The 12056-nt window shown below is 43.4% G+C and overlaps 1 protein-coding gene across 1 annotated transcript in view; it reads left to right on the top strand.

The window, feature by feature from the left end:
- Window positions 1–6127, top strand: part of LOC119429183 (glycogenin-1) — an 87927-nt gene extending 81800 nt beyond the window's left edge. Inside the window, exons 13-14 of the mRNA XM_037696862.1 lie at window positions 4619–4625; window positions 5944–6127. Of these exons, the coding sequence (XP_037552790.1) occupies window positions 4619–4625; window positions 5944–6127 (191 nt within the window). The remainder of the gene's footprint in view (window positions 1–4618; window positions 4626–5943) is intronic.
- The last annotated feature ends 5929 nt before the right edge of the window (window positions 6128–12056 follow it).

Genomic DNA, 12056 nt, shown 5'->3' with positions numbered 1-12056 from the left:
TCCAGATATAGGTCCAGGTATAGGTCCAGATATAGGTCCAGGTCCAGGTCCAGGTCCTGGTATAGGTCCAGATATAGGTCCAGGTCCAGATATAGGTCCAGGTCCAGATATAGGTCCAGATATAGGTCCAGATATAGGTCCAGATATAGGTCCAGATATAGGTCCAGGTCCAGATATAGGTCCAGGTCCAGGTCCAGGTATAGGTCCAGATATAGGTATAGGTCCAGATATAGGTATAGGTCCAGATATAGGTCCAGGTCCAGATATTGGTCCAGATTAATTTTATTATTATTATTGTACAAATTATTGCTTTTTTAAAACCAGACATTTCAGGGCACCGAGCCTTCAACCATGTTTGACATGTTCCTCGTCCTTCCACAACGTTTGTAGCGTGTGAGTGGCTGAGGGCGGCTCTGAGCTGCTGTCCACGCTCTCAGACCTCCGCAGCTCTCACCGTGTGTGCTTTGATGAAGTGCCGAGGCACCTTAAATAATTAGTGAACACTTCCAGAGGGAAACTCAAACTCTAAATTATCTTTTCATTCTGATCCATTAAAAGATGCATTCGACACAGGCCTGTGGTCCAGAATGAAAGTATTCCTGAATGCATGCATGAAGGGATGACGGCAACAGACCACGTGACCGTCTTTGAAACGAACAGCACAGAAGATACATTTATTTCACATGAGACCAGTGTTGCTGTTTGTAGAATAAAAATGAGCAATGTTCATGTCTCCTTCATCACAGTCCTTTGCAAAAGAGGCAAAAACAGTTTCAATGCTAACATTTGTGAGAACGGGACGTCTTCGGACCAGAACCGAGAACATTTAGAGCTCCACGACATCCATCCATCATGTTTTCCCGCTTCAATGTGCTCGTTATCTTTACAGGCACGTGTAGGTGGGGCCACCAGGCTTTCTAAGCTTCCTCTGGCCAAAACAATCTCCACCTGGATGTAGCTCATCAAACGGGTCTGAGCCGGTTGGATCATCACTGCACGGACGATCATCTTTCAGCTGCAACAAGTTCTTTAACTCCAATGAGTTGCTTCTCATTTCTTCAACAACATGATGAAAGACTCATGGTGGTCGTGGAGAAGATGTCCGTCTGTTGGAGAAGAGTCAAATCATTGGCATCAAGCAGAGGAAACATCTCAGGAGATTGTAGAAACTAGAACTGGGTTAAGAACTGTCCAACACATTATTAAAAACTGGAAGGACAGTGGGGACTCATCGTCTTCCAGGAAGAAATGTGGCTGGAAAACAATCCTGAATGATCATGATCATTTAAACGTTTGGTTAAATCAAATGGAAGAAGAACACCAGCAGCACTCAGGGCTGTGGTTCATAGAGACAGGAAGAACATTTCTACACACACAATGTGAAGGAACTCAAGAACAGCTGTAGCCTTAAGAAAACCACTAACCAGTGCAGTGGCGGTCCTAGCCCATTTGGCGCCCGGGGTGAGCAAACCCAACGGCGCCCCCCTCCCACCAAATAAAACTTTTGTTGCAGCCTTCTGCATTAGAGTAATTATGGCAGGCTAACACAGTTTTTCTCAACTAATGTGATTAAGGGACTGTTAAACTGACATAGCAAATGTCTAAAACAACTAAGCCTTCTTTTTTTTTACCCAAGCCTACATATATTTCCAATTTATGAAATTCATAGTAGGAGAACTTATTGTTGGTGTGCACAGAAAGCTCAGGACTGACTGCACGAGACAGTATAAATTCAAATAAGCAATCAAACTGTTTTTTTATTAAAATAGAAAATGTATATATTTAATAATGAGTCTGTCTTTGTTTAGGAGCATTAATCAAAGTACTTCATTATAAAAGCACATTTTTTTGTGTGACAGCCAGGGTTCTGTATTATAACACAATCTCTGCCATTTCTAACTAAGCAAACCGTGCGAACATCCATCTTCCTCGGTTCATCACTCAGTACAAACTGGGACGGAGAGGGATCCATCTTAGATGAAACATGAGCGCCTCCAATGGGCCGTCAGTCTTCGGGTTCCAGTCATCCAGAGTACATCACAAAATCATTGCCTTTAGAAATTATAGTGGCCCATTATTACTTTGTTGTTTGTTTAGTTTAAGAAGAATGTTGATCTTCTGTTATGCCGCCCCCTGCTGGAGGCCGCCCATGTCGCCCATATAAGGAACCGCCACTGAACCAGTGAGACTAACAGAAAAAAGGCTTCAATTTGCTAGGGAGTATAAAGATCGGACTGTGGAGCAATGGAAGAAGGTCATATGGTCTGATGAGTCCAGGTTGACCCTGCTCCAGAGTGATGGTGCATCAGGGTCAGAAGAGAGGCAGGTGAAGCGATGCACCATCATGACCAGTGTCTCGTCATCAATGAAAGATGTTGATGAAACATTAATGCAACACATTTTTTATTTGCTTGTTCTTGTTAACAAAAAGAAGAGTTCTTATAAATGTCTAAACCTGTGGGGAAAAAGACAATAATAAAAAATATGCTGCATCAAACCTGCACCCTGGTGTGGGGGGCATTGGTTTTGGACCAGTTGTCCCTATTAAGGGGACTAGAAGTACTCAACAATATTAGCCAAATATAAAGTGTAAAAGGAAACAGTATATAAGGATCTAAAATATATGTACACTAAACACTAATAATGTAAAACAATACGGCGTAACAACAGCAGCCTGAATGAGTCTGTGGTGAATGATGGGTACCAAGGTCAAGACCAAGGTCAAGGTTTCTTTATTGTCATTCTCATCATATGTGGTACATGTGGTGGAACGAAATTGTGTACACGGGGTCCCAGTTACATCCAGTAAAAGTATAAATTGTAAAGAAAAACAGAAATAACATCTAAGATATGAACTAAGAAATATGCTAAACCATTTCAAGAGTTGGGGGTTTGAATCCACCAGCAGTCACATGCCGAAGCGTCGCTGGGCAAGACACTGAACCCCTCACTGCCTCTGATGTGTGTCCCATCAGTGTATGAATGTGATGAAGCTCTGACTAGTCTCTTTAGAATGATTTGTTCAATTATCTTTGTAGATATCTAGTATAGAGCTGTATGAATGGGTAAATGAGGACACAGATTGTAGTAAAAAGCTTTGAGTGTCTTGATACGATAGAAAAGCGCTATACAAGTACAGTCCGTTAGGGATTCATGAGTCTAACAGCTTCAGGGTAGAAGCTGTTCCTCAGTCTATTTGTTCTACACTTCAACCTCAACCTCTTGCCTGAGGGGAGTGTGACAAAAAGTGTGTGTGCTGGGTGAGTGGGGTCCTTCGTGATGCAGTTGGCCCTCTTCCTGCATCTAGAGGTGTAGATGTCTGTGATTCAATTCAGTTTATGTATAAAGCATCAAATCACAACAAAGTTGTCTCAGGGACTTTACAGGAACATTCACATAAAAGCCAGTTAGTAAAGTTCTCTATCTAAGGAATCCAGCAGACAAGATGAATCTTGGCTTCGTTGCAGTCTCCCATCCTGAGCAAGCACAGTGGAGACAGTGGAAAGAAAAACTCCCTTTAACAGGAAGAAACCTCCAGTAGAACCAGCTCAGGACAAGAGACCATCTGCTTTGACCGGCTGGTTGAGAGGACAGGAAGGAGAGACAGACGAACACAGAATGGTAGGTCCAGGTATAGGTCCAGGTCCAGATATAGGTCCAGGTCCAGATATAGGTCCAGGTCCAGATATTGGTCCAGGTGAACTTGAAAGACAAAATAAACACATGCTGTTTAAAGACTTGACCTAACGAAAGCATATATAAAGTAAAGAGTAATGGTGCAAGGGCTCAGTGCTTTGTGAGGATTAATCCTCCTGAAGGTACTCCTTACTTCAGCTGAGATCACACTGAGAAACTTCTCTTCCAGTGTCCTGATGCATGCTCAATAATCCATCCATTATCTTTACCCGCTTCTTCCATTTTGGGTCACGGGAATCGCCGGTGCCCATGTCCAGCAATCACTGTGCGAGGGGCGGGGTACACCCTGGACATGTCTCCAGTCCATCACAGGGACACATAGAGACAAACGAGACAAACAACCATTCAGTCTCTCACTCACACCTAGGGACAATTTAGAGTTACCAATCAGCCTAACATGCATGTTTTTGGTCTGTGGGAGGAAACTGGAGCACCCGGAGAAAACCCACGCATGCACGGAGAGAACATGCAAACTCCACCCAGAAAGGCCCCTGGACCGGGATTTGAACCAAGGACCTGCTCGCTGAGAGGCAGCAGCTCTACCAGTTGCGCCACCGTGCTGCTCTCAATATCCAACATCTGCAGGGTTCTTGTAGGAGCGTTCATGTAAATAATGTCACCGTGATCAATGGAGGGAAGGAAAGTCACAGATACAAGGTGTTCCTCAGGGTTTAGAGTTAGACAGGATCTGTTTCTGAAAAAGAAACCCAGTTTAACTTTCAGTTTCTTTATCAACCAGCTGATCACATGATCAAGAAGGACCATCAGCCTAACAATGGATCATTAGCACCTGATGGCTGTTTACTGTTCACAGAGGGCTGAGTGATACTAGCAATCACAGCATTGTAAGAGGGGGACAGTTGAACCCGGAGGCTCCACCCCTGTTTAATGATGGACGGTTTCTTTTCCGATCCTCTTCCAGTGGTGAGGTGAGTCAGGGCTAGTGCTGTTTCTGTTCTATGATAAGCTCTAAACCCTGATTGAAACTTTTTAAACAGATTATTTCTGTGTAGATGTTAACACAACTGACCTGCAACTATTTTCTCTAGAATTTTTTAGATGAAACTTACTGTAGATTAGATATAGGTCTATAGTTAGTCAGAATTTCTGATCAAGGTCAGACTTCTTGAGTAAAGTTTTAATTACAGCAACCTTAAAGTGTTGTGTAACCATTCATTAAAGACAAATTAAGTAGATCCAAAACATGGAAATTAATCCAGGGAAACACCTCCCTAAACAGTCTGGTTGAGATGGGATCTAGCAGACATGTGGATGATTTGTTGAAGCCACCATTTTTGACAATTCAGAGAACTCAACGGGACACAAACAGTCCAAACACACACCAGGCTCCAATAGTATATCTAAAGCTGCATCCTCTGACATGGGACCAGGGGTAGTAGAAGGAATAACGGTTTGAATTTTCTCTGTAATCGAAATAATTTTATTTATAAAGAATTTCATGAAAGCATCACTGCTTATAGTTGTAGGGATACATGGTTCAACAAAGATGGGACTTTTAATTAGTCTAGCTATAGTACTAACAGAAACCTATAGTTATTTTCATTCTCATTGATTAAGGATGAGTAATATAAAGTTCTAGCTTTACGGAGAACTTTCATATATGCTAGCAGACTATCTTTACAAGTTGAATAAAATTTGTCAACGTTAGTGGAGCATCATTTTCTCTCCTTGTTTCCAGATGCTGCTTTAAAGTACAAAACTCAGAATTGAACCAAGGAGCCAGTGATGGTGGGGAGACTGACTCCAACATCTTCTGTGCAGCCTTCACCACTCTCTGCAAAGCTTTTCTTTCTGCAGCTGTGCAGCCTCCATGCCACACGTTGATGCTGGAGCACAGGATGCTCTCCACTGCACCTGTAGAAGGAGGTGAGGACTGAGCTTCCAGACCAGCTCGTCTCAGCCGCCTGAGGAAGTAGAGTCTCTGATGAGCTTTCTTCATCAGGCTGGTGGTGTTACCCCAGCTGTTTTATGACTCGGGAAACCCAGAGTAGTATTCATTCATTCAACCTTTATTTAGACAGGTAAATCCCATTGAGCCTTGAGGACTCATTAGACCTGGAACAAGACAGACTCAGGTTAGTACAAAAGTGACAGTGTTAATTATTTACAATGAAGAATATATACAGTTGTTTCTCTGCAGCTCCTGGGGAAAGGAAGGAGATGATCAGAGGAGGTCGGCAGGATGGAACAGGCAATGTTGAGTCTCATGATGTTTCTCTCTTACAGGTTTGAGGATGAGTTTGGGTCCAACTCCAAATCCAGAGGAGAGCTCCAGAGGGTGAGAAGGTCAAAAGTCAGGCAGGACAGGGAAGGCTGGCAACTGGTGGCAGGCAAGGCACGAGGAGGATCAAGACAAGACCGAGAAGACCAGGACAGGATCGAGGGAACCAGGTCCAAGAAGACTGGATAACTGAAGACATGAAAACTGGTAAGTAGATTTACGAGTAGTGAATATATAGGTCGGAGGCACAAAGACCGTTGTTGGCTAATGCTCCAGCGAAGAGTAGCACTGGACTGCAGCCTTATGTAGTGGAGGTCCTCGTCAGGGTGATGACCAACAGCTGGTGTAAATTAGCGGCCATCTTGGATGAGGAGCTTCAGTCAGTGGTACTCTTACAAGCTGTGGTTGTCGTTCAGTTGCATACCCAAGTACTTGTAGCTGAGACCATTTCTACCACAGATCCTCCTATATTCATGGGGTGGGGGGGTAGGCGTGTTTGTTCCGTCTGAAATCCACAACCATCTCCTTCGTCTTCTTCACATTGATGTGAAGGTTGTTCTTCCTCAACCAGGTGTTCCACCTCCTGCCTGTAGCTGGACTCATCGTTGTTAATGATGCCTCTAATCACCGCTGTATCATCAGCAAACTTTACAATATGACAGCCTGGATGGGTAGGTGTGCAGTGATATGTGAGCAGAGTGAACAGGAGGGGGCTCAACACACAGCCCTGGGGAAAGCCAGTGCTGAAGGTTATGGTGGAGGAGGAGAAGTTGTGGATCCTCACAGACTGTGGTCTGTTTGTTAAGACGTCCAGAACCCAGTTGCATAAGGAGGGGCTTAGTCCTAGTGTGAGTAGTTTCCCAGCACCTCGCAGAGCTAATCGGCCCAGTCTTTCAGTGCCTTCCCGGGGATGTTGTCTGGGCCGGTTGCTTTGTGAGGATCAATCCTCCTGAAGGTACTCTTTCTTCTGCTGAGGTCACGCTGAGAAACTCCTCTTCAGGTGGTGAGGTGAGTCTGGTGCTGGGTAGTCTGTTCGGGTCTTCAAAGCGTGCATAGAACTTGTTGGTGTCACCAGGCAGTGAAAAGTCCCTAGGGCATAGTGCACCCCTGCCTTTAGAATCTGTTATACACTTAATGCCCCTCCATATGTTTCGTGGGTCTTGTGAGGAGAAATGTTCCTGGATCCTCTGTGCATATGTGGCTTTGACCCTCCTAATACCAGGAACCAGCTCTTACTTCATTCATCCTTCTCAGCTCCTGTGAATTGCCAGAACTGAAGGCAGTGTCCCTGGCTTCCAGCAGGGTGCAAACCTCTGCATTCAGCCAGGGTTTCCAGGGTATGAAGGAACACACCAGCATGAGATAATCAGCAACATGAGTTCAGCAGCATGGCTAATCAGCAGCACAGATAAGTCACATAACACCAGTTAAGGTGGCATTACAGTGATTTTTCCCCCAAGGGTGAAACGTAACTTTTGGGTTGGATAAAGGTCCCCAAGTGGCAGTCTGGATCTACCCCCGGATGGGTTGTTAAGCTTCATTTGACAAGGAGCAGCATGAGAACAGAACAGTGATTGAACAGCGTCAACTGAAGAAGTTTTCATTTTTATTTGAAATAAAATTTTAGAGTCAGGCTCAGTGTTTGGCTACACAAAGAAATGAGTCACAGCACTGTCCTGACACACACACACACACTGGTTGTGTTGTATGTGTGTGTGTGTGTGTGGGTGTGGTCATGCTGCGACTGCTCTGCTCTGTGGATTAGAGGGAAGTGAGATAACTGTAGAAGAATTCAGCACGCCTCCTCCCCTTGCTTTGTGTTAACAGCTTTGAACCAGCAGCTCTAGACCACTCTTATAAGGCGTGATGACTTGGAGTCATGCTCAAAGTAGCCTTCTTAATTGTTTAATTGGATCAGAGCTTCAACCAGATTCTTAGAACTCATAATTTGTGTAATTAGGATGATTGAGAACAGCGTGAGTAATGGCAGTCAGCTGTGGAGGGTTTTATTTATCTGGGAGGGGGTCGAATGGATCGGCTTGTTTATGCAGACAGCTGATGGAAACTGGGCCACAGACCAGGTCCCTGCAGCTCTCTGCAGTTTAATGGACAGATGTGTCTTCAGGGACACTAGAGGCCAACAGTAAATGACTGTTGGTGAGGCTGCTCCTGAGTCCTGAGTAGGAGAATAATACATAAACTGTGAATTTGGTCTGATCAATCCAAGGCCGTCGTCACCTTTAAACCCTCACCATATGCCGAGAAACGACAGTTTTAGCCACTGCACAGCTGTGGATGAGTGGTTAGAGTGGTCGTCCTCCAATGGGAGAGTTGGGGGTTCGATTCCACCAGCAGTCAGATCTCTTAGTGTTCCTGGGCAAGACAATGAACGCCTCTGATGTGTGTCCCGTTGGTGTATGAAGGTGAAACATTTGATCTGATTTTATCCTCAAATGGTGTCCCCATTGAGTTTGTTGATTCCTATAAATATTTGGGTATCTTGGTCGACTCACATCTCTCTTTTAAGCTCCATGTGGAAAACTTGGTAAAGAAACTGGAAGTTAAACTGGGTTTCTTTTTCAGAAACAGATCCTGTCTAACCCTGAACCCTGAGGAACACCTTGTATCTGTGACTTTCCTTCCCTCCATTGATTATGGTGACATTATTTACATGAACGCTCCTACAAGAACCCTGCAGATGTTGGATGCTGCAGATGTTGGATGCTGTCTATCGTGGTGCACTAAGATTCATAACTGGCTGTGATTATCATACCCACCACTGCACCCAGTATCCACTGGTTAACTGGTCACCATTAACTTCACACAGACTCTCTCACTGGTACATCTTCATCTTTAACTCACTTCCTGGTCTGCTGCCTTCATACATCTCCTCCTACATGTCTCTGTGTGAGTGCAGCTACAGCGTGCGCTCTCAGGACATCATTACCTGCAGTGTTCCCTCAGTGAAGACTGAACTAGACAAAAGGACCTTCTCCTACTCCGCTCCTGTTTCCTGGAATATCTTGTAAAAAGACCTGAAGCTCTCGACCTTTGACCTCTCTAAGTCTGAATCTGTTGGACTCCTGGCAGGGTCCAATGCAGACATGTTCCTGTTTTTAGTTTCTACATTCACCTTAGAATCTAGCTGTTTTTTTGTTACTTTTCTTTTCTTTTTTTAGCCATCCTATTTGTAAAAAAAAAAAAAATCTGTATGACTTTTTATAACTGTCCATTGTTCTTCATCTTTCTTTGTTGAAATCAGGTCTCTCTTGTAAATGAGTCCTCGAGGCTCAATGGGATTTACCTGTAGAAATAAAGGTTGAATGAATGAATGAATGTCAAACTGGTTCAAAACCAAAAAAAAGTCCATGCTCAATAATCCAGGTATACAATCCAACAATTTTCAGTCTGGTCATGTGGGAGAAGAATCAGTTTTGTGTTGTATGTTTCCTTGACTGATGAAGCCTTCTGGATGGAAGGTGAAACGTTTCAGCAAAACAAGAAACTGTCCAGATGACCTGACTGAAAATTGTTGGATTGTATACCTGGATTATTGCGCATGGACTTTTTTTGGTTTTGAATCAGTTTGACATGACTGTCGACGAGGAAGAGGGCCGGCAAGAGAGGGGGCGTGCCAAAGACACCATCTTAGCACCAACATAACTGGTTTGTTCCACTTTGGAGTAAGCTGTTTGGGGGAAGAATCAGTTTTGTGTTATGTTTTTCCTTGACTGATGAAGCCTTCTGGATGGAAGGTGAAACGTTTCAGCAAAAAACAAGAAACTGTCCAGATGACCTGACTGAAAATAGTTGGATGTGAGCAGCTGGTTCTTGTTGTCAGCAGCAAACTGGTTGATCCACTCTGAGAAGGTGCTATTTAAGAGACCGAGCTGAATACAGCACCTCAGACTGAAGAAGTCCTCAGGATGAGAGACGAAACGTTTCTAGAATTTTTTTGTTTTGTTTTGTTTTTTGAATGCCCAGAGGACCAGACTTAACTTTTTTTTTTTTAGAAGTTTCTACCTGGATTATTGAGCATGCATCAAGATATTTTTCTCCAGTACTTCTTCACATAGGACCACTTTAACCCTGAGCCACAGCCATTCAGAGACAACTCTGGACACAAACAGTGGGACCGTGTAACGCGTGTGGCATTCGTTTACACCGATGACTAATGACCACACAAACCACACGTAACAGGAAACAGGTGGGCAGAAGAAGTGTTCCTAACTGTAGCAGGTCGTGGCTCTCAAACAGCTTTACCGTCACAAAGGAGTGGAAAAGTTCTGCCGAAGATAAAAGCTGACAAAGGTTTGATTGGAGGACCACGCATCCACAGAGTGAATGATGACTCCCAGCTTGAACCCAGGATTAGAGGGAGAACTCTTTCAAAGAATGACTGTTTCAGGCTGAATGTGATGAACTAACTGGGCTTTTCCTCAAAGTGCCAGATGTGTCTTCTCTTTGGAAGACAAGAAAGCAGCTGCATTCCCAGGGTGATAATTAAGAGTTTCTACTCTGAGAAATGGTGGCCTACTTCTTTTATCCAGAGGGATTTCCTTCTCTTTGCTCTGTGCTATGCATTTGAGGCCAGCTTTAACAATAATAATAAAAAACTCATGCTTTTACATAATATTGCACATTGACACCTACAGCTGAATCCAGATATTTCCGTACATGTAAATAGATACATACTCTTACATACATTCTCTTTACTCTTTACTTTATATATGCTTCCATTAGGTAAAGTTATTAAACAGCATGGGATAAATTTTCATTGTTATGCAGATGACACACAATTATATTTGTCCATTAAACCCAATGAATCCAATCAGCTACTTAGACTACAAGCATGTCTTAAAGACATAAAAACCTGGATGACCCTTAATTTTCTCCTGTTGAACAGACAAGACTGAGGTTTTAGTTTTTGGACCTGAGCACCTTAGGAATGAATGTTTCAGTTTTTCTCCCTCCTTAGATGCATTAATCTGTCCTCCAGCTCTAATGTTAAAAATCTGGGTGTTATTTTTGATCAGGACATGTCTTTTATCCCCCACATTAAAAACGTTACTAGAACCTCCTTCTTCCACCTGCGTAATATCACTAACATTAGAAACATCTGATCTAAAGATGATGCAGAAAAACTGCTCCATGCATTTGTCACGTCTAGACTGGACTATTGCAATGGTTTATTATCTGGGTGTCCAAATACTTCTTTAAAACATCTTCACTTGATCCAAGAAGCTGCTGCCAGAGTCTTAACTGGAGTTACTGGGAGAGATCATATCTCTCCAGTTTTAGCTTCTCTCCATTGGCTCCCTGTCAAATCCAGAATAGAATTCAAAATCTTACTTCTAACCTACAAAGCTCTCAACAACCTAGCTCCATCTTATATTACAGATCTTATTGTTCCATATTTTACTAACAGAGCACTTCACTCTCAGACTGCAGGTTTACTTGTGGTTCCTAGAGTTTACAAAAACAGAATGGGAAGCAGATCTTTCAGTTCTCAGGCTCCTCTCTTGTGGAACCAACTTCCAATCTCTGTCCGTGAGGCTGACACATTGTCCAGTTTTAAAACTAGGCTTAAGACTTTCCTTTTTGCTAAATCCTATAGTTAGGGTCAGCTTGGGTTTCCTGAGCTGTCCCTTAGTTCTGCTGCTATAGACTTAGACTTCTGGAGGACAAACTGACCACACTTTTCACTCTGCTACTGTCTTTACTTACTCTGCTCAACCTGTTTTGCATTTGTAATTATTTTTTATATCCTTAACATGTGGGGTTTTTTTGTCTTTCAGATACACCTGGACCTATACCTGGACCTGGACCTATATCTGGATCTGGACCTATATCTGGACCTGGCTGGACCTGGACCTATATCTGGACCTGGACCTATATCTGGACCTGAACCTATACCTACCTATATCTGGACCTGAACCTATACCTGGACCTGAACCTATATTTGGACCTGGACCTATATCTGGACCTGGACCTATATCTGGATCTGGACCTGGACCTATATCTGGACCTATATCTGGACCTGGCTGGACCTGGACCTATATCTGGACCTTGACCTATATCTGGACCTGAACCTATACCTGGACCTGAACCTATATTT

The sequence above is a fragment of the Nematolebias whitei genome, chromosome 24, assembly GCF_014905685.2.
Source record: "Nematolebias whitei isolate Nwh7 chromosome 24, NemWhi1, whole genome shotgun sequence".
Taxonomy (NCBI): domain Eukaryota; kingdom Metazoa; phylum Chordata; class Actinopteri; order Cyprinodontiformes; family Rivulidae; genus Nematolebias; species Nematolebias whitei.
This window is presented reverse-complemented; position numbering and strand designations above follow the sequence as displayed.